The 25,449-nt window shown below is 38.6% G+C and overlaps 2 protein-coding genes across 21 annotated transcripts in view; both read right to left on the reverse strand.

Moving 5' to 3' along the window:
• The window catches only part of ANKDD1B (ankyrin repeat and death domain containing 1B), a 25,793-nt gene extending 16,418 nt beyond the window's left edge, over positions 1-9,375 (reverse strand). For 4 of the 10 annotated variants that reach the window (XM_046905794.1, XM_046905792.1, XM_046905793.1 and 1 more), the window contains exons 1-5: positions 9,217-9,375; positions 5,663-5,766; positions 3,624-3,722; positions 1,493-1,591; positions 1,292-1,396 (exon numbers count right to left, since the gene is read on the reverse strand). In XM_046905794.1, the coding sequence (XP_046761750.1) occupies positions 1,292-1,396; positions 1,493-1,591; positions 3,624-3,722; positions 5,663-5,766; positions 9,217-9,340 (531 nt within the window). In that variant the 5' untranslated portion in view covers positions 9,341-9,375. Of the gene's footprint in view, positions 1-1,291; positions 1,397-1,492; positions 1,592-3,623; positions 3,723-3,819; positions 5,624-5,662 lie in introns of those variants that run through there. The other 6 variants (XM_040656072.2, XM_040656073.2, XM_040656071.2 and 3 more) reach the window with 3 other exon arrangements.
• Positions 9,376-10,790: 1,415 nt separating this feature from the next.
• Positions 10,791-25,449, reverse strand: part of POLK (DNA polymerase kappa) — a 36,201-nt gene continuing 21,542 nt past the window's right edge. For 9 of the 11 annotated variants that reach the window (XM_015277221.4, XM_015277218.3, XM_015277217.4 and 6 more), the window contains 8 exons: positions 25,165-25,289; positions 24,790-24,956; positions 22,732-22,764; positions 20,650-20,746; positions 17,604-17,775; positions 15,800-16,759; positions 14,987-15,038; positions 12,990-14,780 (listed from right to left, as the gene is read on the reverse strand). In XM_015277221.4, the coding sequence (XP_015132707.1) occupies positions 14,696-14,780; positions 14,987-15,038; positions 15,800-16,759; positions 17,604-17,775; positions 20,650-20,746; positions 22,732-22,764; positions 24,790-24,956; positions 25,165-25,289 (1,691 nt within the window). In that variant the 3' untranslated portion in view covers positions 12,990-14,695. 11 annotated transcript variants of the gene reach the window in all.

Consider the following 25,449-nt stretch of genomic DNA (forward strand, 5'->3'; position numbering starts at 1 on the left):
CTGTACTCCATTGGATTTTTGTCTATTTCTTTGTAGGTTGTTAAAATTAGCAAAAACTTTCCCAGCTGTTTACAGCTCAACTATGTAGGTTACCCTGACACAAAATAATGGTCAGATGGTGAGACCAATCGTCAAACACTACGTGAGAGTGGCCTGTATTAAATATCTAAGCAAATGAAATGCAAGAAAATGTTAGACACTTCTGAAATAGCCTCAATATAGAGAAGAATTCTAGGAGGCCGAAAACACAGAGGGTTGTTTTGCTAAATAAACTCTTGTTAATGTCAGCCTTGTCATGTGTAGACAGAGTTCAGAGCTTTGCACAACCTGGTCAATAAAACTCAAGGGTCAATAAAGAGGAGGGGGGAACTTTGCTCTTTTGGTGGCAGATCCCACGAGAATATTTTTTCCTTACACAGGGATAAGATATCCTACTTAGCTAAGTAAGTGTTCAAAGGGAGAGTCCAGGACAACGTGAAGGAAAAACACAGGCATAGCAAACCATGATGAGGACAAGGCCTTGGTACTGCTGAAGAGCTGCTGCAGCTCTGAAGAATGGCTGTGCGTGGTCTCGTGCTCTCCACCGGTGAAAGATGCCTGTGTCTGCCATACCTGACAGGCTTAGGGGGCACAGCGAGGGATGAGCTGTGTGGGAGGAATTCAGTGACAACCTCGTGCTGATCACAGCAGCTTCCAGCAAGCTCCTCAAGGACAAAACCATCTGCTAGTACCGAACCCATCAGAGGAGCTCATGGTACCTCTGCAAGGTATAAAAGAAATAGCAGACACTGCTACAGGCATAATGCATAGGGAGATACCAGAGGAAACAGGAGAGGACATAGCAGACAAGAGAGGGCATGAGGGAGAAGATGCATGAGGCGCACTCCCAGAGGGACTGCAGCCCATGGAGGAGCCCTTGACAAGAAAGGAGGAAAAGAGAAGAAAACAGAATTTGCAGTAAAGAATTCCGTGGATTCACTCCAAGCTCTGTCTCCCACTGGCTCACTAATGGGCCTGAATGTCATTTGCAGGGAAAGCAAAGGAGCAGGGAAGGAGAGGTGTCTGGAGTTCAGCTGAGACCAGCAAACAGGCAGGAAAGGTGCTTTCCCTATGTGCTTGTCTGGCCGTTTGTCTTATTTGTTTCTCAATACCCAAACTAGTAATGAAAACTTTATGTAAGTTGCAATAAATTTAAATTCGTTGAAAAGTCAAAGTTGAGGTTGTTTTGCCCACATCAGTTTCCTCAGAAAAACTGAGGAAGATAAAGAAAACAGAAAAGCACATACTGTACCCCATCAGGCTTGTTCAAGTCAGTCAGGTGAAGGTCTTGGAGAAAATAATCAATTATTTTAACACTGTTGTTCTGTGCTGCAAAGTGCAGTGCATTCATTCCTTCCTGAAAAACCAGAAGCAACTCCATAAGTAAGTGCAGGTTTGATCATTTCCCACCATCAACATAATTAGAGTTGGTAAAAACCTGTCATCAACACACCTCATTCTTAGCCCTTTGATCAGCGCCAGCTTTAACTAATTTCCTCATTATATCTAGATTTCCAGTCCAAGCTGCAAGATGGATCACTGTCAGGCCATGCTTTGAAAAAATAAAGAAAGAAAAAGAAATTAAAAAGGCAGAAATTACCAAACAAAATCCCTTCTGTCAAATTTATTTTAACCTTTTTGATTAATATAGTGTGTGAGTTGGTTTTGCTCCACCGGCTCCAGAAGATCAGCACTATCACCTGACAGTGTGATTGGAATTCACCTCACTTAAAATGACACTAACAGTTCGGGCTGTCTCTCTTCTTTGGCAGAAGATCTGGCATCTCCAGAGAAGGATTAATCCTGTTGTGAAATGAAGCAATTCCTGAAAAGTTTCTCTCCAGAAACTGACTAATGACCTGCAATAGTGTCAGCGGTTAGCTCTGGGTGCAGTAGATGACCTTTCAGGTAATAACACTTAACAGGAGTGTTTCCATGAGTCACCGTGATTTTCTTTCCAAGCTTTCTTAAGAATTCTTCTCTTTTAGAAAAGAACGCCAATCAAACAAGCAAACAACTCTTCCTGCCATTAGTATCTTAGAGCCAAAAGAAAAGGAGAGAAGCATATTTCAGCCAGTTAATCCTCTTTGTCTCCCATCTTGGTCATGGTTTTACTCTTCAGTGTTTCCGCATCTCTTCCTGTTTCTGGGTATTCTGCATCCAGGTGTAGCATCATAAATCATAGCTCATTCTGTTACATGCTGAGTGTAAACACAAAACTCAGAAGGCACTCAAAATCTAGCTTAAAAGAACCTGAATCTAAGAGAGAGTCGGAGGATCCTAAAGGCAGCAAAAGGGAGCAAGGCAATTCTTTCACAGCTATGATCTTTTCCCAGTTTCTCGCCCGTAAATGAGGAATCAGAAGGTTGACTCCTGTGTTTACAGTCCTGCATTGGTGTAAAAAGAAGTCAGAAACCAAAATGGAGTAAGAACTAAAGTCACAATATGTTCACTCTAATGTGTAGCCACTGTCATATCAAATTGGTTGCCAAAGAGTACACAGATCCCTGTCAAATAAAATACATATTGTCTTAATAATCAAGCTCTGTGAGCTAATTATGATGGAATGTTTCTAATGCCGATTGAACGAGTATGATTAGCAACATCTAGAAACTAAAACCAGCCAGTAATCAAACGGCAATCTTTAATTAGAGTGGGACTCTGAGTGTTTAAGAGAACCTCAGCGCAGAATGAGGGTTCATATCTCAAAGCTGGCTTCAGTGCATCCTACCAAGACATTAAAAGACCTATAATTCTACTTCAAAGCATCTTACTGCCCCCACAAACATAGGAGAGAGTCACGGAAGAACAGTTTTCCACAAAGAAGCAGTGCCTTCATTCCGTGTGTGAGTATTCTCTGGCTGGGCAGCACAAGGCCATGAACCTGAGCTACTGGAGCAGAGGCAGACAGTAGGTGGCTTTCCTGCTCAGCAGAACAAACGCCAAGACCAGATGCTGGCACAGCCTCTCACATCTCGTTCCTCACATCCTGTTTCCATTCCAACACAGAGTAGCAAGGAAACTTTCTCCCTCCTGCCCACTCCTCCAGCCTGGAATTTTTCTTTCTCACAGCGTAAACACTGCAGCATGTGGAGGGTAAGGAGAGAGAGGCAAGCAGGAAAACAAAGAGGTGAGTGACTCATCTGATTTCATTACTCAGGATGAAATAGATAGATAGGTAAGTAAATAACTGAACAAATAAGTTCTCTGGAAACAAATTACAGTTCACTGGAAAGCTCCTAGTTTCCACAGTCTGATTATTAATAACATACCATACACTTGATTTTAACATCTGAATCAAATCCTGTACTATGAATCCCCATCGGGCCCAAGGAAAAGCTGAACTGTACACTGCTCAGCTCTTCAAGTCCTGGAGCCTGCAGGGTAGCTGACAGTCCTGCATTAAGCTGCTCACTCACAAAAGAATGGAGGAATGGAATGAAAGCAGTCATTCTCTGGAATCCCACTGATACCCAGATCTAATTTTTAATTTCAGGGTTTGTTTTGATATACAATTGGCTTTTACATTAATCGTTTAGAAGTGTGACTGAACATGAAGCTGCCAAAGAGACAGGAGAACTTACCTGATCTGCCATATCAACTCTAGCTTTGTGATGGAGCAGAAAATCCACTGCAGACGTATGACTTCTTGCAACAGCAAAATGCAGCGCAGTGCGCTTCAACTGCAATAAGCAAAGCTTTGGCTGTCAGATCCATAATGATGTTCTTTTCCTTATGCAAACATCAGGGTTTCTGAATTATTTGATTATAAATACTTAGAGTGGTTAGCATACGTATACATTTGCACAGTTCCCCCTGCAGCTTGGTCTACGTCTGTATTTTCGTTCCTTTGGAGATCATTTACACACCGATCATAAATATTTCATAGAGAACCAGAGCAGTTTATTTACTGAGGTTACTGCATATGGCAACACAACCCCTCCTCTGAAACGCACGGTCAGAGTGGGGCTAAGTAGTCACACACTGCCTAGAGGAGATGCGTGCAGTGCCTCAAGCTTCCTTATTACACAGTTCAATATGAAGAGTTGAGGCCTGGATTTACACAATTGTCTCCGCATTTCATATCCTCCTTGCTTTATTCTGTATGCCTGCAGCACGTGACAGGATTCCTCTCTCAGTATTGAGTCACCTTCACAGAATGAGACATTACTTATGCAAATGAAGTCTCCCACCTTGCAAACAGCGAGTAGTTTTTTAATAGGTGAATCAGTGCAAGGTTTGTCAGAAGCATTTTTTCTTTACAGTAACTGACTGTGTGAACTTAAAAGGGATGGGTTAAAATGAATTAAACCTCGGTGGAAAGAATTTCCCTTTAATTACAGTGACCATAATTGGGTTTAACGTAATTCACTTAGAGTTTCCATATGTGACTTAACCAATTAATTTTAAAAGTCAGTTTGGATTTGTTCAGTGCAGATCAGCTGTTTCACTTATAGCTCTTCACCCACAGCTACACAAGTTAAAGACAAACAGGTGGGATTTGTGCCAGGAAAAGCTTCTTACACAGAAATAGTTTTATCAGCAGAACTCAGCTTTTGGCAGACTTGCTTATTTGGCTTGGAAGCACAGGGAGTGGAAAAAAATCAACATAAATGCAAGAACCGTTTCGCCAGCACAAGCTAAAAGTTCTCACTAGGAGCATCAGTCAATGCACAACAGCCAAGCAGCTCTGCTTGTAAATCTCATACCACAGACCTGAGTTAAGAACAAGAGAAAAGATTCAGAGTACTGGACTGGAACAGTATCTAGTTCAATTTCCTGAATTCTGGAAAGCAAAAAGGAGTGGCTGGGTTCCATGGTCACCTGCTATGTATTTATAGGAGTATGTAATGGATGGGAACACCGTCACTGTTCTGGAGAAGCTTACCGCATACAAGTCTTTGTCTCCATCTCTTTTTCACAAAGAAAACGAGGAACACAGCTCTACGTTCTCCTCAATTCTCCAGTGGGGAAAAATGTGTGTGACTTTGGGAAGCGGAGTTTTTGCTTCCATGAGTTAGTAAGGCGAGGACATTCATGGGTAGAACAGATAGCAACGGAGAGCTTCCAGTTCTCCGCAACTCCCAGATAAATATCACCATTGCAGTGCTGTTCAATTACCTCTGGTGCACAGCACTTTATTTTTGTCACTGGGAACTTCACGTCCTTAGATTCTGTCAGTGTAAGAAATGCATTTTTGTCTATTTATGGCAAATCTGAACTCTGATCTTAACCTGCAGGCAGCAGCTGTGGTAGAACACTTCTGTGGTTCTGAGTGCACTGAGCAATAATGCTTCACACCACCATTTGAAGACTGTGGTGTTAGCAGAACAAATTCATTCTCAAAGAGACTGTGGGGTTAAGTCTTCCCACTCTGAAAGATGGAGAACTCAGGGGATTAATTATACAGGAAGACAGTCCATATTAGAGCAGTGACTGCTATTCAGAAGTCCTTAAATTAAAAAAAAACCTGAGGGTTATGCTGTGTGAAACTCTTCAGCCCATCCTGGACGTGTGGAACACTGCTTAAACACATCCAAGAAGGGGACACGTTCAGCAGCAGCACGCTGGGCTTCCGCCATGCAACCCCACAGGCATCACATTTCTGACATGCGGTACTCACAGTGTCCACAGCGTTTATATTAAGATTCTTCTTGAACAGCTTTTCCATGGTTTCCAAATTGTTCATCTTAGCCGCATGTTGGAATTCTCTCTCATCTGGCAATACTGTGGAAAGGCATGGCACATGCAAAAAAATATACATATGTGTTACAAAAAGAATAGCCGTACCAAATTTAAGGGACAGATACCGTTCGTACCTTCTGGTACTTGTTCTGATTTCACACCTTCCGTGAATCGCTTTTTTTTCTCGCCACAGAAGCATTTCAGGACTGCACTTCTTCCCTCTAGGGACACCTGGCTGATGTTTCTCTTTGTTGACTTAAAAGTTGAGAGATACTCAACTTTTGAGTGCGAACAGAAGTGGGCTTTTCACATCACAGACTATTATTATTCACTCTGCTCACAGGAACAAGAGGTTCGTTTGTGAGATCCCTGCCATCTAAATGGGTCTCGAGGCCTTTTATAAGCCCAACAGCGAACAGTATGAACTGCAGCACTTAGGACCTTGGAAAAAATCACTATTTTACAACAAAGCGTACCACCAAAATACATAAAAACGTATAGCAATAACAAAATGATGTGCCTCAGCTGGGAACCAGTGGTTAGAGGACCAAAAAAAGAGTGACAACCAGTTAAGCTAACTTAGAGGTCAGAGTTACTTCTCCACCAGCACGTTTTTGCCTTAACTTTTAATTCAGTACTTGGGAGAAATGAGGGTATCAAATGCAGTAAGATACTCTTAATTTAGTAGCGTATCACACTCAAGAAGCTATCATTTGGATATCTTCTGCCTAGAATATTTTGGCCTGAAAGCTGGAAGGCCACTTGTCCAATGATACCAACAACGAGAGCGGCACTCTCTGCTGAACTAGGAGCTACAGCAGTGATTTGTTCCTCGGGGGTCTCTCATCTAAATTTATTAACATCTAATGAGATACAGCTTGTGGCTGTATGACTGCAGAAAATAGCACAGAAAATCGGTACGGCATTCACTTAATTGAATCCTACGCATTACCTACAATTATAATTCTCAGTGGAATAACCACAGCGGTATTGTACAAAACAACTAGAAATTAAACTGAATGGTTTAATTAAACCCTTTCCAGCTTTCCTATGATATGACGTCATGCAAGCACCTCATACAACAAAAGCATCCTCCCAGATTCTCTTGTAGTCACAGGACAGATTTTCTTCTACAAAATGAGAAAGCAGTCACAAATAAAAATGCACCACTGAACTAGAATAGTTAAATAGTAATGTTCCTATAGACCTTAGCATTAGATTTCAAGCATTAAAAGAAATAGCCAGCTTTCGTATTGCATAGTGGCATGTTATTACAAAAGAACGATCCCGCCCAGTCAGGGCAAAGGTCCCTTTGCTCCAATATTCTGCCTCTAACAGTGGCTAACAGGAGATCCTTAGGGAATAGATGAGAATAAATGCCTCACTCATAGCTTTTATACTCTACATCCAGAAGGAAGTATTTCCATTGCCTTGACTCCAACCACGGTAAGCCAATGGTTGCAAGATATCTTGTTCAAAGCAAGCATGGAAACAGAACTTTGGGCACCAGATAGCTGCAGTTGGTTTGGCCACATTCATTCCCATTGGTTGCTGGTGAACACTTTGATGAAGGTGTAAGATATGTAGATGCAAAGATGAGCACTGTTGCATTCCAGGGCATTCAGGAATAATCCTAGCAGTTTACTGCCTTCAAGAAACAAGAAAAAGCACTGGAGCAGTAAGAAGAGTTTTGTTTTAGCTCTGACAAAGAATCAGCGACTGATCTCTCCTCTCCTGTTTGGAAGTCATGAACTGGATGCACATTTTTAAAATGAGGCTTTTTGTTTGCTCAGGACACGATGTTTCTTAACAGCCCCTCTCTCTTAATACATCTTAATTTGGGACTTAAGAACTGCAGCAATTGAGGTGTACCACTGTGCTCACTTTACGCACAGTCTTATACTGCTTTTGCAAAATGATTTATGCATGAAATTACAGGAGCAGAGAGGTGTCAGACCACAGATTTATGAAAGCCTTCTTCTTAAGGTGCAGCATCCAGAATTTAGCAGTCCTTGCATTATTACCCTCACTTGATTTTCAAGCACTAGCAGCAATCTGTGACCCTTTTGCAGCCTTCAGTCTTTTCTGAGGGGTCGTTTTCCTTGGCTTCTTCCAAGAATTTTGACTGAATGCCCTGGAGTTTTCATTAAAACAGTTACATTTTATTTTCACTTTTACTTTTGAGCCAACCAAAAATACTAATTTTGTCAGCTTATTTCCCTCATAGGCACTCCTGTCTGCACAGAATACATACTAGAATTCAGTGTAGTTGTAATGCAATTGCAGTTTAGTGCGCTGAAAATCCCAGTCTGTCTCCTCTTTTTGAAGGACAAGGAAGTAAAAAGATGCAGAAATGTGAACTGCCTCATTGACCAGAAAACAGGAAGTCCCCCTTACAGAAAGTCAGATTTTGAAACACTTTCAATTTTAATTTCTTCACATTCAAGTCTTATTTTACTGTAAGGGGCTTTGATCCGTTTACGAGTAGTAGAACAGCAAAGGACATCTACTGAGGTTAGAAAGTGAACCAGTGGTATCAGTACTCATAGGAAAGTTTATAAGGAGTCTAAACACAAAATCTTTCCATGTTTTCCCCTATTCTTAAATTTCTTTTGTAATACCCACTATGTGAATCTGTCAGTATCTCGAAAAGAACATGGAGAAAACAGAAATCTGAATTGGCTGAGGAATCCTACAGAAAATAACACAAAAATATCAACAAATACATTTGAAGTGTTTTCATTCCACTGTTCCTAAAAATTAGCTATACTTAACTGGCATGGTAACATTTTGTCATTCGGTAACCTACTGACATTTTTATGTTTGTTATTATTAACAAAATGACTAACACAGAGGTCTGGTAAAGTCACGAGGACGTTTTGATAAAACAATCCTTTTTCAATTTCAAAGAAGTCATGAGAAGACTGCCTACTGCATCCAACAGTGATATTTCATTCATCGCTTATCTTCATCTACCCTTTTTGCAAGACTGGAAAGAGGAAGCGTGGCCTAGAACAGATTTCAGTGATTGTCACATTGAAATCACAGGACATGGTCACAGTAGGGCTTAATAATTACTGTTCAGTTTCCACAAATAACCTGTTTTCACTCTCTGCAGCCCACACCGTAGCGGACTGTTCTGTAACAGACCAGTTTGCAATCTCAAGTCTGCCATCAGAGTGAGTCACACCACTGTGTGCAACGAGACCAGAACTTCCTCCAAGTGCTGTGTGCCCCCTCCAGCACAGCAGCGTGACTCGGTTGTGGAACTTTCCACGTGCCTGAGCCCAAGCATGTGGCTAACCCCAGTGAACCCATTCAGACGACTTCAGGAGTGCACTTAAAGCAGAGTGCCAGGCAGGCCAGCCTCTCAGAAGATGGATGCATCAAACCCCAGCTCTTGATCTCACATCTACAGCTTCACATTTCCCTACAGGATACACTGGGCTGCTGAGTGAAAGCTAGAACTGGCATTAGTCCCCACACACTCACAACTGTTGTGGTTGGCTGCCGCATCTCCATGCGTTGTGTCCTCTCTGACACGAAACAGGTTGCTCAGTCCCTTCATTGTGGCTGCCAGCTCCTCTTCCTCCCCACCTGCAGGAAGGGGCCCCATGCAGCCGTGCAGAGGGAGGTGCCCTTGGTTTGCCTGGGGTGTGTTTCCTTGCTGCACTGAAAAACCGGTTCCCAGGGACTGAAGTTGACTTAAACACACCCAGCCAGGCCATGGGCTCCACTGCTGCCTGCAGCAGCACACTGTCACTTGGCCCCATCAGCCAAGCCTTCTGCAGGCTGAAGGCCACTCTGGGAGAAGCTGCTCTTGGAATTATTCTGCTTTAGATCATTACCAGTTAGGAGAGTCCCCTGCAAGCACGGCGTGCTCTTGGGATGCGAGAGACAGAAATGGCCTAATTTGGACAGAAACAGGAGCATGTGGTATAGTAACAGAGGCAGCTGGAATTAATCCAGTCACAAGACTTTCGGTTCGTTTTCAGAGAACATTTTCGCATACTTTTGTCCAAGTCCAGTCAAAACCAATACATCAATATGGCAGTTTTAGTGGATCACTATATTGAGATCTGTCTAATTAGGAAATTCTCATTACTCTTGAATTCCAGATGCAGGGTTACCTTCGTCTACTTACACCAGCACGGATTATTTTGTTCCATGCAGACAGTCACTGTCTGAGATAGGGCATAAAAATTGCTGCCTTTTAAAGCGACTGGGTCAAACTTTGCTTTAAAAGCAGTAGCTGGCATTCCTAACGTTATTTTAAAATTAATATTAGAAAAGCAGCTCAAAGAATGCAGAGCGACCACTTGTCAGCCTTACACAACTGAAGACACTGAGTTCCTTCACTGTACTTTTTTCTTTCTAACTTCCTAAACGGTCCACGATTATTAACACTGTATTTGATGATGATCTGAAGGACTCAAAATACTTTGCCCATCGAACGCTCTCACTTGCTTCCTGTGAGTCAAACATTCCAGTGAAACTTCTTAAGAGGCAGAGGTTTATTTCTGAGTGGTGACTGGGTAGGTTGTACAGCCGCACGGTTTGCAACATTAATCCTCTTTTTCCAAAATGAGGCAACAAACCATTTTATAATTACGAGATTTGGCACATACAACTGGCCCCAAAGGAGGAAACACAAGTTATAGCAGAAATCTTTAAACAGTTATGATCATAATTTTAGATAGAGCCTGGAAACAACGGCTGTCAGTTCCACACACTAATTGCTATCAGACTATCTCATTTCACAGCGTATCCCTCAGCTCTCTTAACTAATGTTCCCAGTACAGCCATACGTTATGCACACAAACTTTGCAGATAGTAAGTTCACCACATTCTCTAACCACTTCCCACAATACTGACTCTTTCAAATGGCCCCAGCAACCTGCAGAAAAGGCTGATGCAGAGTCTGAGAACATAGAATCCATTAAAAAGTGCAGAGCAAGGAATTACTAGAGTATCTCTTTTACTTGCCTCCAGTGGCCCCTCTGCCACGTGAGCTGAGAACAGTACAAACTCCGGGCATCTTTCTGTTTTAAAAAAACAACAAACAGTAGTTTTTAATTAAAATATTTTTATAGTTACAAACAAATAAATAAATGGAACCGTTAGAAAGAAAAAATCTAAGACAAACATGTTGAATAGTGCATAAAGAACAGCAAAAATTTCACTCCGTAAATGCTAAGACTTCAAAAGCTAGAAACAAGACAGCAACTACTACGTTCTTATTAAATTGTGTATTACACTCTACTTTTGGAATCTACACAATTCCAAGTTACCCAGTGCATGAACTGTTAGCCTATGCAATGTCAGCACCTTACAGTCACACCCTCTCCTTCCCTCATCTCCCATTGTCACAGCTACCGGTGGCAGCTTGCCTTTGCTTTGGATTACTAATAAGGACAACTAAACGGAGAGGCTCAGTCTCAACAGGTGCTCACATACAAAAATGGAAATGAGAAAATGTATGGCAGAGATCCCCAGAAAAACGGCTGGAAAGCAAACTTCAGCATCTGCAGGCTGCTCCCGAGGCTGCCTTGCAGGACATGTGGTTCCTGATGGTTTCAACAATTCAGTCTCTTCATTGGATCTGCATACTGCAATGTGAGAGAGACAGGGACATGATAAACCCTGTAATAACTCCCAGCATGGATCAAGCTGCTGTCAGAGCAATTCAAGCCCAAACTCTGTGCTGCTGATGTTCCTGTCTACAGAATTACAACATGGAAAGTCAGCAACTTTGAAAACAAAATGGCATGAACAAATGTATTTATGTATTCCCAGTAGAACGTTTCTAAGAATAAGGATTGAGATATCCAGCCCAGACAACTAATAAAAAAATAGGTCATCCAACCACTGTAAGACATTCTGCATACATGGTATTCCAAAACCTGAAAGTACGTAAAGATATTACAACAGCAGTAAACAGGTTAAATAGGAGAATGCTGCTCTACAGTCTATGTTTCTAAGGATTGAGGATTTACAAGCTAAACTCAAGCAAATCTTGTTTTTAAGAGGGACATTTCTGTAACTGTTCCACTGATGGCAAGCATGTTCCTCACAGACAAATGTTCTGTGCATCCCTTTCTTCAGAAGTAATGAAGAACATTAAGGTCACAGAAATGCCATCCTTTTCTCTATTATCCATAACTAGAAGAGGAATTCAAGATTATTTCACACAGAATGGCTTGGGTTGAAAGCGACCTTAATGACTATCAGGTTCCAATCCCCCTGCTGTGGGCAGGGATTCCACCCACCAGATCAGGCTGCTCGGGGCCCCATCCAGACTTGCCTTGAATTCCTCCAGATGGGGCATCCACAGCTTCTCTGGGCAGTCTATGCCAGCACCTCACTGGCCTCCAAGTAGAGTTGCCTCTTACCATCTAAACCTCTCCCTGCTGACTCCCCTCTTTTGATGCAACCCAGGATACTGTTGGCCTTCTGGGCTGAAAGTGCACACTGCTGAGCCACGTCCAGGTTCTCCTCTGCAGGGCTGCTGTCAGTGAGTTCTTCTCCTACTCAATACACATCTACCTTAAATAAGAGAGAAAATTCTCACCTGCAGCCATCCTAGATCATCCATGTGCTTCAAGACTGTAAATACAGGAAGTATGGAATTGTTCATACAGGAAATAATTTACACGTTAAGTTAGAAACAGGCAAGTTATGAAGACTTTTCCAGATGCTAGTGAAAGCAGTGTTTAGTTAATTACAGTTATTACCAACGGACAGCACAGTAACAGTCAGAGAAATATGCTAAACAAAAACACTGCTAGCACAGCTTTCACCACAAGAACTGAGAAGAAATTACTGCATCACAAGTTTCCGACAATACTTAATCCTGAACAGAAGGACTTCTTTAGATAGGAACAGTAACAAAAGTGGTATAAAGAATCATCTGAGAGATGATTTAGAAGGAAAAGATTAAAGCAGTCACACCAGGCACTTTCTATATACATACAGAATAACCTTTCCAGATGAGTACATTTTACACATATCTCAAAAGACAGACACTTCTGGATTTAGAATCATATCATGAGCTTTATTTCCACATTAAACCTAACATACTCCACAATTTTAACTTCATGGTACTCAAAGACAAATCTATGACAGCTTTTTTAAAACAGATGATAAAAGAGTTTTCCAGGCTAAGCCAACCTAGGTTCGAGCACTCAGAGGAATTTCCTTTTTTTGCTAAGTAATGCACATGCAAAATAACAAACTTTAAATAACACACACGTTGACAAGTTATCTTGGATTCTACACTTTATTAAATTAGACATATGTAAATCAATAAAGGGACAGGTGCTCATTTTCTTTTTAAACAGTATTCACTGCTCCTTCAGCTCTTTTTATGTCTGTCCTACCAGAAATTTCCAGCTCCCACCTCTGTCAGCAGAACAGCTAATGCTGATTGCTCACTGACTTCGTTTGCACAAAGTCAACTGTCAGACTGCAGCATAGTATGAACTTGTCTAGCTTATTTTGTCCAGAGCAGATTAAGGAGAAATGAATTCAAATAACAGATCTGCAGGTACAGTGGCACCTGGCAAACAGAGATGAGCAGGTAGGAGACACTGAAATCATTACAGAAAATCTGGAAGTGAAAAAATACATTCTGAATTTAGCCTAGGCATCTAAAACATATAAAATACACATTTATTAAAAAAAAAAAAATAAAAGTAAGCCACAGAGTAATCCCCATATAGTTAAGCAATGGAACAGAAGCTTCTATCATAGTCATTTTACAGATTACCCACTTTTGAAAGTTCATATTTCATCATGGGTTTGTCACTGTATGTATAACTTCTAAGAAAGATGTTATCATCATAAATTAATTATAAAATACCTAAATTTAAGCAATTTGGTGTAAACAGAAGAATATCATAGAGTATTTCAAATATTTGAACTTTAAAACTTCCTTCTTCCATTTATGTACTCATAAAATAAAATTTATTTAAAAACAGAGAATAATTTTAAATAAAGATAGATAAACAGTAAGAATACTTCATTTCAACATATTGCACGTATTTATACAATATTCATATTATTATTGCACATTGATTTATATTAAATTTAGCCCTACCAACAGGTACCGATTTAACAACAGCAAAGAAAACTGAGGTTCTCAGTCTCTTTGGAAAGGCCAAGGATCAAACAGCATTTGTTCAACTAGCCTGGAAGAATCCTTCTCTCATCACCCAGTTTATTAACATTTTTAGTATCAAGCAAAGTCATCCTGCATCTCATCACAGAGAGCCCTTCGGGGTGGGTCCATCACCTCATACTGAAGTAATTTTCAGTGGTAACAATAAAAGCTTGGCTGAGCTCTGAATTCTTGCCTTTTGAAGACCAACCAGTTTTTGGTCCAGTGACAAGACAGACATTCACAAGAACTGAAATCAAGTAGCTTAGCTCTTCTATATTATCACTCAAATTAATTTGGTGTTCAATTGTCCGAGGAAGTATAAACTTGAGCAACTATCATTGCCAACTCCCTGCCTTGCAGAGAGGGTGGCAAGTCAAATCTTAGAAGGGGGACATCAGCAAGCACAATGTGACACTCTGCCTCATGAGACCTTCTTTCTCAGGTGCTTGACATGCAGATTTGCTCTATGGCAGCTCTAATGAACCTGTTTTATTTTGTTGAACAGCAAAGACAATTCATGAGACTGCATGCGACTCTTAACAAAGTTTCACATGTTCAATATAAAAGAACGCTTAAGTGCTAGCAATTACATTTTTCATAAGCTAAAAAAGTATTATTAAAAAAAAAATTACCTGTTATATCTCTTCTTCTACCTCACATATCATTCTTTTTACAGAGTATAACAAAGATACAATGGCTCCAATGTGAATCCAGCCATATTCCATCTGAATCTAGCCTGCACCAATGCTAAATTAATTTGCAGTCATAAGACAGTAAGAAATACTTCATATGAAGTACACTGCTGCACTGTCATTTAAAAAACATTTCAATTGTACGCTTGGAATCGATTGACTTAGCCTTTTTTGATGCTGACTGTGAAGTTGTTAGTCCAGACCTAAAAATAAAAATAAAATTTATATATACGTATACAATAGATATTTATTTACATTTATATATTTATATGTATATATATATGTATATAATTATGTATATGTATATATATATATATAATTATATATATACATTTATATATTTATATTTTTTTCTTAACTTGAATACTTTAAAATATGAGTTGAGTGCTCCGTTTCAGAATAGCCTTACCTTTTTGTTCCTTGTAATGGTTTTGTGCACTTCTGTCCTCTGCTTAAACCTCCTGAGGAGTAATTGGAAACAATAAAAATGTATTACTTCAGTAAAAAAATAATGCTGCAGAAATCATATACATAGCAGAACTTTTAAAAGAGCAGTTCTGGATAACGATTTTCCTTCCCCCCCCCCCCTTTTTTTTTTCTCTTTTTCTTTTTCTTATTTTTAATTTGACAATAGTGGAACTGAATCTGGCAAATGATTAATGCTTCATTAAAAAGAGAAACTACTTGAGTAAACAGGCTGTGGGTTTAGCATGTTGCAGGTATAACTATGGGACAAATTTTACCGGAAGGACAACCCGTTAGCAATGCCTGCCTTTATGCTTAAGTTCACAGCCTGTTTTAGCCAGCATATTAATTAAGCTTTTCTAGCAACTGAAATGATCTAGATTAATGATATTTTCAGTAGTTTTCACCTAAATTTCAGTGACAGCACGAACACCAATCTGATTATGGTTACAAGGGAGCAGACAGGATTCATAGAAATAACCGGTAATTCCTATGTTACCAGTGCTGCAAATGAGAGTGCACTATGTAACTACCACCTCACTGAGAAACCTTGTTTGTCAATAAAACTGATCTGACATCTTTTAAATAGAGGTGTTTTCTCTTACACAGACATTACTCCAATGAACTTGTTGCAAAAATATCTTTAAATGTCTTGAAAAAAAGTCTTGAAAAGTTAAAAGTATACAACTACCACACTATTGGCATTACACAAATAGATAATGTGAGTAACGAAATATATCTTAATGTGCCTACTCACCAACTCTGATTGAATTTTCTGTATCAGAAGTCTTAGCAGAACAATCATCTTTTTCTGTCAGCTCCTGGATAAGACCTTTGTTTAGGCAGACATCTACATGTCTGTTAAATGACATAAGGCTGGTGGTTTTCTGTTCTAAATTACAAACTGGACAAACAAGAACACTGTCTTCTCTGGCTTCAAAAGAACAGGATGAACTAGTTTCTTCTGTATGATCCATCCTTCCAAACTGTACTGCATTCTCTTGTGAATTTCTTTTCGGAGAGAGACATTGTTTTATGCTTGCATTTCTAGGAATATCAATGAGATCACCAGGCTGCTTTTCTCTGTGAGGTTTTTCTGAGACTATCTGAGTGAATTTTTTATCTCTGCTATTGCCAGAAGAGTTTTCAGATGTACTTGCTGACTGGCCTGTTCCTGCTAATTGATCTGTTACATTTTCTTTACAGTCATCAATATTTTCATTTTTACAATGTGATAAGAAGTTAAAAGTATTTTCTCTTGATAAGTCATTTTTTGATATTTCCACAGTATCTTCAACAAGACTGCCAGCAAGACATTCATCAACATGCCTATTAATCTCTTCCAAATTACTACTACTTTGTTCCTCAAAACAAACAGGGCACGTGAAAATCTCACATACGTTAGACTTCTGCAAGTCTGTGACCTTGTTTGCTTCTTCCACAAAATTTGCTGATGATTTTACACCATGAAAGTGCTGCTTACCTACACTTTCATTTGGAAAAAGATTATTACTGTTCAGTTGCCTTGCAGCTCTCTTTTTATCAAAAAAACTCCCTCTGGAAGATGCTTCTGAGTTTTTTGTGAGATTTTCTTGATTGGATCTCCCTGGCTGAAGCCTTGAAAAATCGAGTTCTTTTCCTGATTTTAAGAAGCTTTTAATGCTTTTTTGTTGGTATTTCTTCTCTTCTTCACTTAGAAATCCTGATACTCGTACACCTAATGAAAAAAAAAACTGAAGTTACAATTTTAAATATCAATATTTTAAAAATTTGATACTTAACTAAATACCTTTTCGAGGTGAACATCCACTCAATAGAGGAATGTTTTTTCCTATCAACAGAGGTTAAATGGCCTGCAAATGCTAACAACAGATCACAAGATCCATGCACTTTTATCAGACCTGAAAACTTGTCCAACTTCATTTTCAATTTCAATACCCACAAATATTAACTCCTCGTACCATAATATGAGGCTATAAACTTAACACAGTTATGTAAAATTCAGTCCAAAGGACAGTCATATCAAGTTTCCCCATCAAATCTTTTTTTCCCCGCAGCACATTCTGATATTGTAGACAACGAAGTTTTATGCTTTACTGAGTGGTTCAAACAGGAAATCACAGGCCTCAAAATCAAAATACAGAATTAATTTTGACAGCATTTTTCAAATTTCTCACAAAACTTAGCATCTTCAAATTTCTACGCACATCTATTTAATGTATTTGTTTCTAAAAGGGGTTATGTATGGAAACAAACTGTTGCTGCATGGCAAAGCATATTTAGAAACCTTTTTAAAGCAGCAGAATTAAGAACTGCAACGCAGTTAATATTCTACTCTCCTGCCAATGTGTGTACTGTTCCAGAGCTATCAGGTAGCAGGGAAGGTACATCTTCAATTAGTAAAACATTCTAGAGTTACTATTCAGCACTCCAGAGCCGTTTCACTTTGCAAAAACACCAGGGTAATGGAGAAAGGATAAATCCATTTACATGAGTTTTACTTTAGAGTACAGTCTATTACTTCCATATGCTGTATGATCTAATTCTGCAAAGAGTTTTACCCATAAGTCTTATCCTTAAAGGGTGAGGAGCAACGCTATCAATTTCCGTTCCTAACAACATTTTCGCAACAGCAAATATTTCATCCTCAGTAGAAACAGAAGACAGCACTGTTGAAGCTCTTGTTTTTACTTCAAAGTTCACATTCTTTAGCTTCAAGGTAACAGTTTTACCCTATTTAAAAAAAAAAAAAAAGAAAAGTTATACATATCTTATATGGCACACATAGAGATATTAATGCAGCACCTCTATAATGGCCTTAGAGCCACAGTCAAGACTTTCTTCTTATTTGTGTGCAGTAAGAGTTACTGCCAAAAATTTATCTGTAAGATTTTACACTTAAACTGCTGCCAAAGTCAAATTCTCTAAAGTAGGTCAGATAGCTATGGTCCCCAGCAGACCTCCTGCCAACAGCATATGTTCAATAGATTTTAGGCTATGGCTACAGACACAACATCTACCCAGTCTACCAAAAATTATGTCCTCACTCAGAAACTTTCTGTGCCAGGTATCTAAGTTTTGCTATTAAGGATGTGTAAGTAATACCCTATTAAGGATCCTTCCTGAGTGCTGTCGGAGCAACACATAACACCTATGTTTGGCACAGATATTCTCTGGCAACACCTTCCATGACAACTGTGACTTGGAATGACCATCCAAATGAAAATTAGTGGCGCTTTTTGTGCTATGGTGCCTTTGTAAGATTACTCCTTTGACCTATTTGCTGTTGATTTCTCTTTCAACTTGACACCTACTGAGACAATCATTTATGGCAGAAGAAGACTAATAAGAACTTTTTGGTCTTGAATGTTATTCCTTGCTTTACCATAAAGACCACCACAGAAGTCTTTCTTTCCAGAAAACACAAATGTAATGCTTCCGATTTATTTCCATAGAAATTACAAAATCTACAAAGAGCACAGTAACAGTATCTGATAGAAAAATTCTCAGCTACAAACCAACATTTTTCAACATAGTCAACACTATTAGCTATGTATTTTTGCCAGCAATTATCAGGACCTGGTATGCTGTGCTCATAAAAATCCACATAGCTGTTCAGAATGTGTCTTGTCTTTGATGTTGCTGTCACTACTGCTGAAATGTGCCATTCACTACATCACTGCGCTCACATCCACTGCTTGGTTTCCAGAAATGTTCAGCAAGTGTCAATGAATGTCAGTGGGTACAATTTTTTCCACATGGAGGAATTCAGTTCCACACTCTTGCTTCAGACAGACTTCCACGTCAGATGCTATTTTCACAGAATCAAAGAATCCCTAGAGTTGGAAGGGATCTTTAAAGGTCCAACCTAAATCTACCCCCTTTGAGCCTGAAGCCATTTCTCCTTGCTCTGTCACTACAGACCCTGCTAAAAAGTCTGCCCACTTCTTTCCTGTAGCTCCCATTTAATTCGCCCCTCTGCTGCTATCTGTCACACAGCAACAAAATGTAAAGGAATACTGGTGGGAAGATTCAACCTCTCTACTGCCATACCACCATTTGTTGTCATGAAACAACATCATAAAATATTACGCATTACATTCAGAGCAACCCTCATAAAAAAAAAATTTGGGAGAAGGAACACAAGGGCTGTTCATATCATTCATACATTGAGTGGTACGACCAACTTTTCTGCAAACTGGGAACATGTGAGCTTTTTAAACTACACTACTGGCTATTGACTGGATCTTACATAAAGATAGGTGAGAAACAGCATTTTAAATACATTAGAATTACATGATTGGTGGTGAATGGAGCTAAATCCAGCTGGCAACCAGCCATGAGTGGTCTTTCCCAGGGGTTGGTACAGGGGCCTGTCCTGTTCCATATCTTTACTGATGACCTGGACAAGGAGACTGAGCGTATCCTCAGTAAGTTTGCCAGTGACACCAAGCTGGGAGGAAGTGTTGATCTGCCTGGGATTAGGAAAGCCCTACAGAGGTATCTGGATGGGCCAAAGCCAATGGGATGAAGTTCAACAAGACCAAATCCCAGATCCTGTACTTTGGCCACAATAACCCCTAACTAGTCAATACTGTACACTTGTGGCAGAGTGGCTGGAAGAATGTGTGAAAGAAATGGACCTGAAGGTGTTGGCTGATGCCTGCCTGAACATGAGCCAGCAGTGTGCCCAGGTGGCCAAGAAGGCCAATGGCATCCTGGCTTGTACCAGAAATAGTGTTGCCAGCAGGAGCAGGGAAGTGATTGTCCCCCTGAACTCAGCTCCGGTGAGGCAGCACCTCAAGTACTGTGTTCAGTTTTAGGCCCCTTGCTACAAGAAGGACATCAAGGCTCTGGAGCTTGTCTAGAGGAGGGCAGTGAAGCTGGTGAGGGGTCTGGAGCACAAGACTGATGAGGAGAGGCTGATCGAACTGGGATTGTTCAGTCGGGAGGAGACTCGGGCGAGACCTTATTTCTCTCTGTAACAACCTGAGAGGAGGTTGTGGCAAAATGAGGAGTTGGTCTCCTCTCCCACATAACTAGCAACAGGACTACAGGCAATAGTTTCAAGGTGTGCAAGGGGAGATTCAGGTTGGACATTAGGAAAAATTCCTTCTCCAAAAGAGTGGTTAGGTACTGGAATGGGCTGTCTAGGAAAATGACTGAGTCACTATCCCTGGAGGTGTCCAAGAACGTTTAGTTGTTATACTAAAAGACGTGGCTTAGTGGGGAAATACTGACAGTAAGTGGACAGTTGGACTGGATAATCTTGGAGGTTCCAACCTTGTTGACTCTATGATTCTATGATTGACCAGAGCACAGCTCATAGGCAACAGATTCTTTTTAGCAGCTCTCATATTTATTATAATTGACATTAGCAAAAATTTTTAAGATATTCTGTAGCTTAGTTAGCTGAAATAAGTTTTTCTAAACTTATTATTAGACATCCATCTGAACAAAATCAAAACAATGTCTAAAGCATTCAAACTAGCTGCAAATGAATTAAGATAATTTCCTGAAGATAGACTGCATTAAGTGATGCTGATTCATACTATATTTTGAGTGCAGAGTGGTGTCCCTCTGAAAGAAAGTAGAATAAAAAAATACCTTGAGTCCTTCTTTCTGTAAGTCCTGAGCAAGTTCTCTGCAGAGTTCTTGACACAAGCTGTACTGATCTTCTGCCTTGCTAATTTCACTGAATGTTCTAAGAAAAAGACAAAGTTTGTTTTTTTTCAATATGAACCCTAAAGCTTGCTCAGTGACTGCCATCTAAATGTTTTGGGTTTTTTTTTAACACTTGAATAAATCTACATCAAAAGAAGGTTTCATGGGATTTGAGTGTTTACTTCAAAGATATAAAAAGATACTGATATAAATACTGTACAAAAAGATTTATGCACATTTATGTGCTTAAAGATGTTTGTTAAACCCCTCAAAAAATGAAATAATTCAGCAGCTCAACTTCTCATTCAGTAGTTGAAAATGAGTAAGATTTAAAGTAATTAATGTTTAAATATTTGCAAGAGAGAATACTAACACCAACTGAATTCACGGAGGCAGCAAAGTAATTTGTATGTAATCTGCTTTGTACACTGCTGTGTAACATCAGAAGAAAGAGAAGACTAGAAAGTCAACATCAGAGCCAAGTGTCAGAAATAAATAATGCAGATACAAAGAAAAATATGCCAGTTAGGATAATTATGGATAGTCACAGAGGATGAAAAACTAGCCTTCTGCCAAAAACGTTGTTAGAGCTTCTCATCAGGGGAATTAAGTATTGTTTTTTCCATTAACATATCTGCTTTTTAGGAATAACATGAGGAAAAGCAAGCTGCAGTTAGTCATGGTTTTAGGGCACGCTGGAATCAAAGCTTACAGCTTTTCGGTGTTTCTGGAAAAGTTTCACAAATCCATTGTTTCGTTTCAGGCTTTATATTTTGATATTTTTGCAATGATTGCAAAGACCCTACAGTTGCACTAGTTTTCATGTCTCAAAGTTATATTCAGGTTTACAGGATTGCATGGCATAGCCATCCTCTATTAAGATTCACATTCCCCTAGGAATGTTTACATGCTACCAAACTAACAGACTGATTATTTTAGTGTGGGTCCATTACCCAAGATGTAACTGATGTAACATAGGTAGCACTTCAGTGACTTACAGCATTGCAATCCTGTACTATATGGGAAGCTATAGGATTTGGAAGTTTGGAAGGGGGCAAGATAGAGACATTGCAATTTCAAGCACCCTTCTTTCTTTCATATAAACTAGCTGCATGATCCCAGCAGCCCACTGATGTTTCTCATCTAACCACATCTTTGTTCAGAGAGAACAAAACAAAGGAAGGTAGAAACACAGAAAGGCAATAGCTTACTCAGATTATCTATCGGCCTGCAAACCATAGTAAGACTAGCCTGAGTTTGGTCAGCCTGGAGAAGAAGAGGCTCCAGGGAGACATCATTTGTGGCCTTCTAATATTTGATGGGGCTTATAAAAAAAATTGGAGAGCAAGAGCAGATAGTGATAGGACAAGGGAAAACAGTTTTAAACTAAAAGAGCGGAGATTTAGATTAGGTATTAGAAGGAAATCCTTACTAACATTGCCCCAAACTATTACATCTCCATAGGAATATTAATTTTTCCTTATTTTCTAAGATGATGGCAGGATAATTACTACAGTTCTCTGCAGATTCTCTCTGCAGTAATTTCTTTCCAAACAGACTTCCAAAATTTCTTTTCAAAACCTCACCTTTTAAAATAACACATTGCCTTCTGAAGGAGTGTTAAATTAGTAAGAAATTATGCATAAGGAAACACATTTCAGCAACCCCTGCAAAATTAGTGCCTTTCAGGACTTCACTGCATTATCCATGTTATCCATGTGATTGCAGGCTACTAGATTGATATTGGCATTAAACTGAAACATAAAACATTAAATGTTTTCACTCTACATTATGGCTCAAAGACAAGCAGATGATGAGAAAATGGGAAGTAAACCAGGAGTACTTCCAGATTATTCTGAAGCCAAAAGGGACTGGGGTGAGGGTGGAGCCTAAATGTGATTCAGTGAGCTTGGTTAGCTTTATAACATATGTAAATACAAAATGAATTTATATAACTAACAAAACCACTGGGACATGAAGTAGATTTAGTGATTAACATAAATTTTTTAAGATCAAAATATATACCTTTCAGTGCTCATACTTTTTCTTTCTCCATCCCTTTAAAAAGAAAAACAAGAAAAACTTCAATCGTGATTCAGTAAATAACAGTAAACTGCTCTGTAAAATCTGAGTGTTATCTTTTTCTGCAAATCTTGTACATTAAGCTTGACTGAGTGCAAAGACAACACATATATATATCACTTAATAAATATGACCATATAATATATAATAATACTTACAGATGTCAATAAGAATTACCAGTTTGCAAAATAAACCTTTCGTCTCTTATCAAAAAGAGTTATCTGAAAACTAAATAAAAATCTGATTCTGTTTCTCCTAGGTATAACACAAGTACTGCAAGTAAATCCCAAACATACTACACATATAAGAATATTTGTTTATCTGAAGGTTTAATTTGCTTTCTGCCTAAATTTTTGCCCATGGAAAACATGATGTCCTAAGGCCATCATTTTTATTTATTTATTGCTATTTGTTTTTTTTTTCTTCTTCTTCCAGTTTTTATCAAGAATTCTTTAACAATGAATGCCGAATGCCTTCAGAGATTTTTCTTTTCATGTTCTTCTGTTTATAAGTTTAAGTCTTCCTTCAAAAGTAACAAATTTTATGTCCTTAAATTTTTGAGAAAGAAGCCGGTCAAAAGCAATGACCATAAGATGAACCACTTACTGAGACCTCATGAGCCCATATACTAAGGGCTTGCTTTCTCCCCATTAAAATAACTGAAATCAAGTTGGTGTTAGTAAAAATCAAACCACAAAACAAATCTTAGACGACATCATTAAAAATGTCTTCCCCTTTGCAGCGATAATCTTAATTTTTGGCAAGTTTTTTCCCAGACTGTATAACATCTAAAAAAGGGTGAATAAGGGAAGAAAGTCTGCCAATTTTAAAGGTGCATTTGAGGTTGCATTATCATAGCAGAAACAAATGTAATAACAATCTGAATTTATTCAAGTGAGCTTCACAAAGTGAAACTACTGCGTGTTTTCTTTCAAGTCATCAACTTTCTGTATTTTTTTAATTTTCAGAAGCATTCATGGTAGAACATTACTTGCCTACAAATTATAACCTGTCAGTATTATTTTGTAGACAAATTGGATAAGTGTAAGACCTACTACTGTCACAGGAGTACAGGGAGTAAGGTGGAATATGTTTTTCAGAAGGTACTTCAGAAGCTAATTCCTAATGAAATCAAATCATGGTCGAGTCATTTTTTGATAGAATTGTATAACTTTTGAAAGGACAGAAGGATATTTATGGAAGTAATATTTACAAGAAAGACTCAATCCCTAATTAGGAATCTTGGTTCCTAAAATATCAAATAGCAAAGTGCTATGAGTTTTAAAATTAAGTGCTGCATGTTTGTATCCAGGGCAGGCTTAGAAATGAGGTATACTATTGAAAAGACAGATATACTAGTAAAGATTATTTATCTTCATCCAAACCAAAGGATAAAAAGCTATTCAGTAATGAATCTCAGAACAACAGATATGAAGAAGAATTTTAAAATCTTCAATTCTATTCTCATAAATTCCTAAGTTATTATAGACATGAACATAAAAATGACAAGAGACAAGGAAAAATTACCTACTTTCAATAGAAACATGACAGTTTACCACCAATATGATTTTCAACATAATCAGATAATAAAAAACGGTGAAGGTGTATTATTTTCTTAAAATAAACATGACTGAACATCTCTGCTTTGGATAAATAATTGTTATCTCTTCAGTCATTTTAGTAATTTTGATATTATCCTAAACTATATATTAATCTAATGGTATACTAGTATATAGTACAACAGTATATTATACATTAATATATATTATATTGTATATTATAATATATATTTATTATCAGTATAATAAATTGTACCGACTTGATTAATAAAATATGCTTATGTGCAACTTCAACAGACTTATCAAATTGCATATGTTACACACAAGCCTAATTTTCATAATATTTTTTTGGTCTTCAAATATAAATTATATAAGACACACATGGAATCATTTAGCAAAATGTAAGCAGTAGAACTATAAGAGTAACAAAACCAAAGCATACTTTTCCAAATGTGTTGAACCCAGCCCAAGAGAGATATCCAAGAAACTACGCCAAGATGCCTCTGAAAAAAGAAGAGAAAGCAGTGCCCTCTGCTGGTAAAGTTCTGAGCAAGTCACTATTCCAAGGGCTTTTAACATCTTCTCTGTTACTTTCCCTATACCCGGCACCTAGAGGGGGAAAAAAAAAAAAAAAAAAAAAAAAAAAGCACATTAAAATGGACATTACCATTTGTGGATCCTGCACTAAGAAAAATCTTACATAAAACACAACGGAGTATATTACTTAGATTTTATTTTATTTTTTTCTGGAGAAATCTTCGTTTTAGAACATCAGGAACATAAATGATTGTATAATAAATGTCACAGTACCTCTTACCTTTCTAATGGGCAAATCTTTGATGAAGTCTAGCACTGCTTGTCTCTCTGGAGAAATTCTGCATTGCCCATTAGGTTTATTACGATCACTGCACATTTTTGCTAACATCGTATTTGGAGCTATTCCTTAAACACAAAGAAAGAAAATTTTGAAAAATACAAGACTGCAATTTTAATCATCCATTATTTAAAAGCACAAGAGTAGCCTACACTTGTGGTAAAAGCAAAAGAGAAATGGTAACTAATAATAAGCAGATTTCTTGGAATTCTGGGGGGAAAAAAAAAA

Source organism: Gallus gallus, chromosome Z (genome assembly GCF_016699485.2).
Source record: "Gallus gallus isolate bGalGal1 chromosome Z, bGalGal1.mat.broiler.GRCg7b, whole genome shotgun sequence".
NCBI lineage: Eukaryota > Metazoa > Chordata > Aves > Galliformes > Phasianidae > Gallus > Gallus gallus.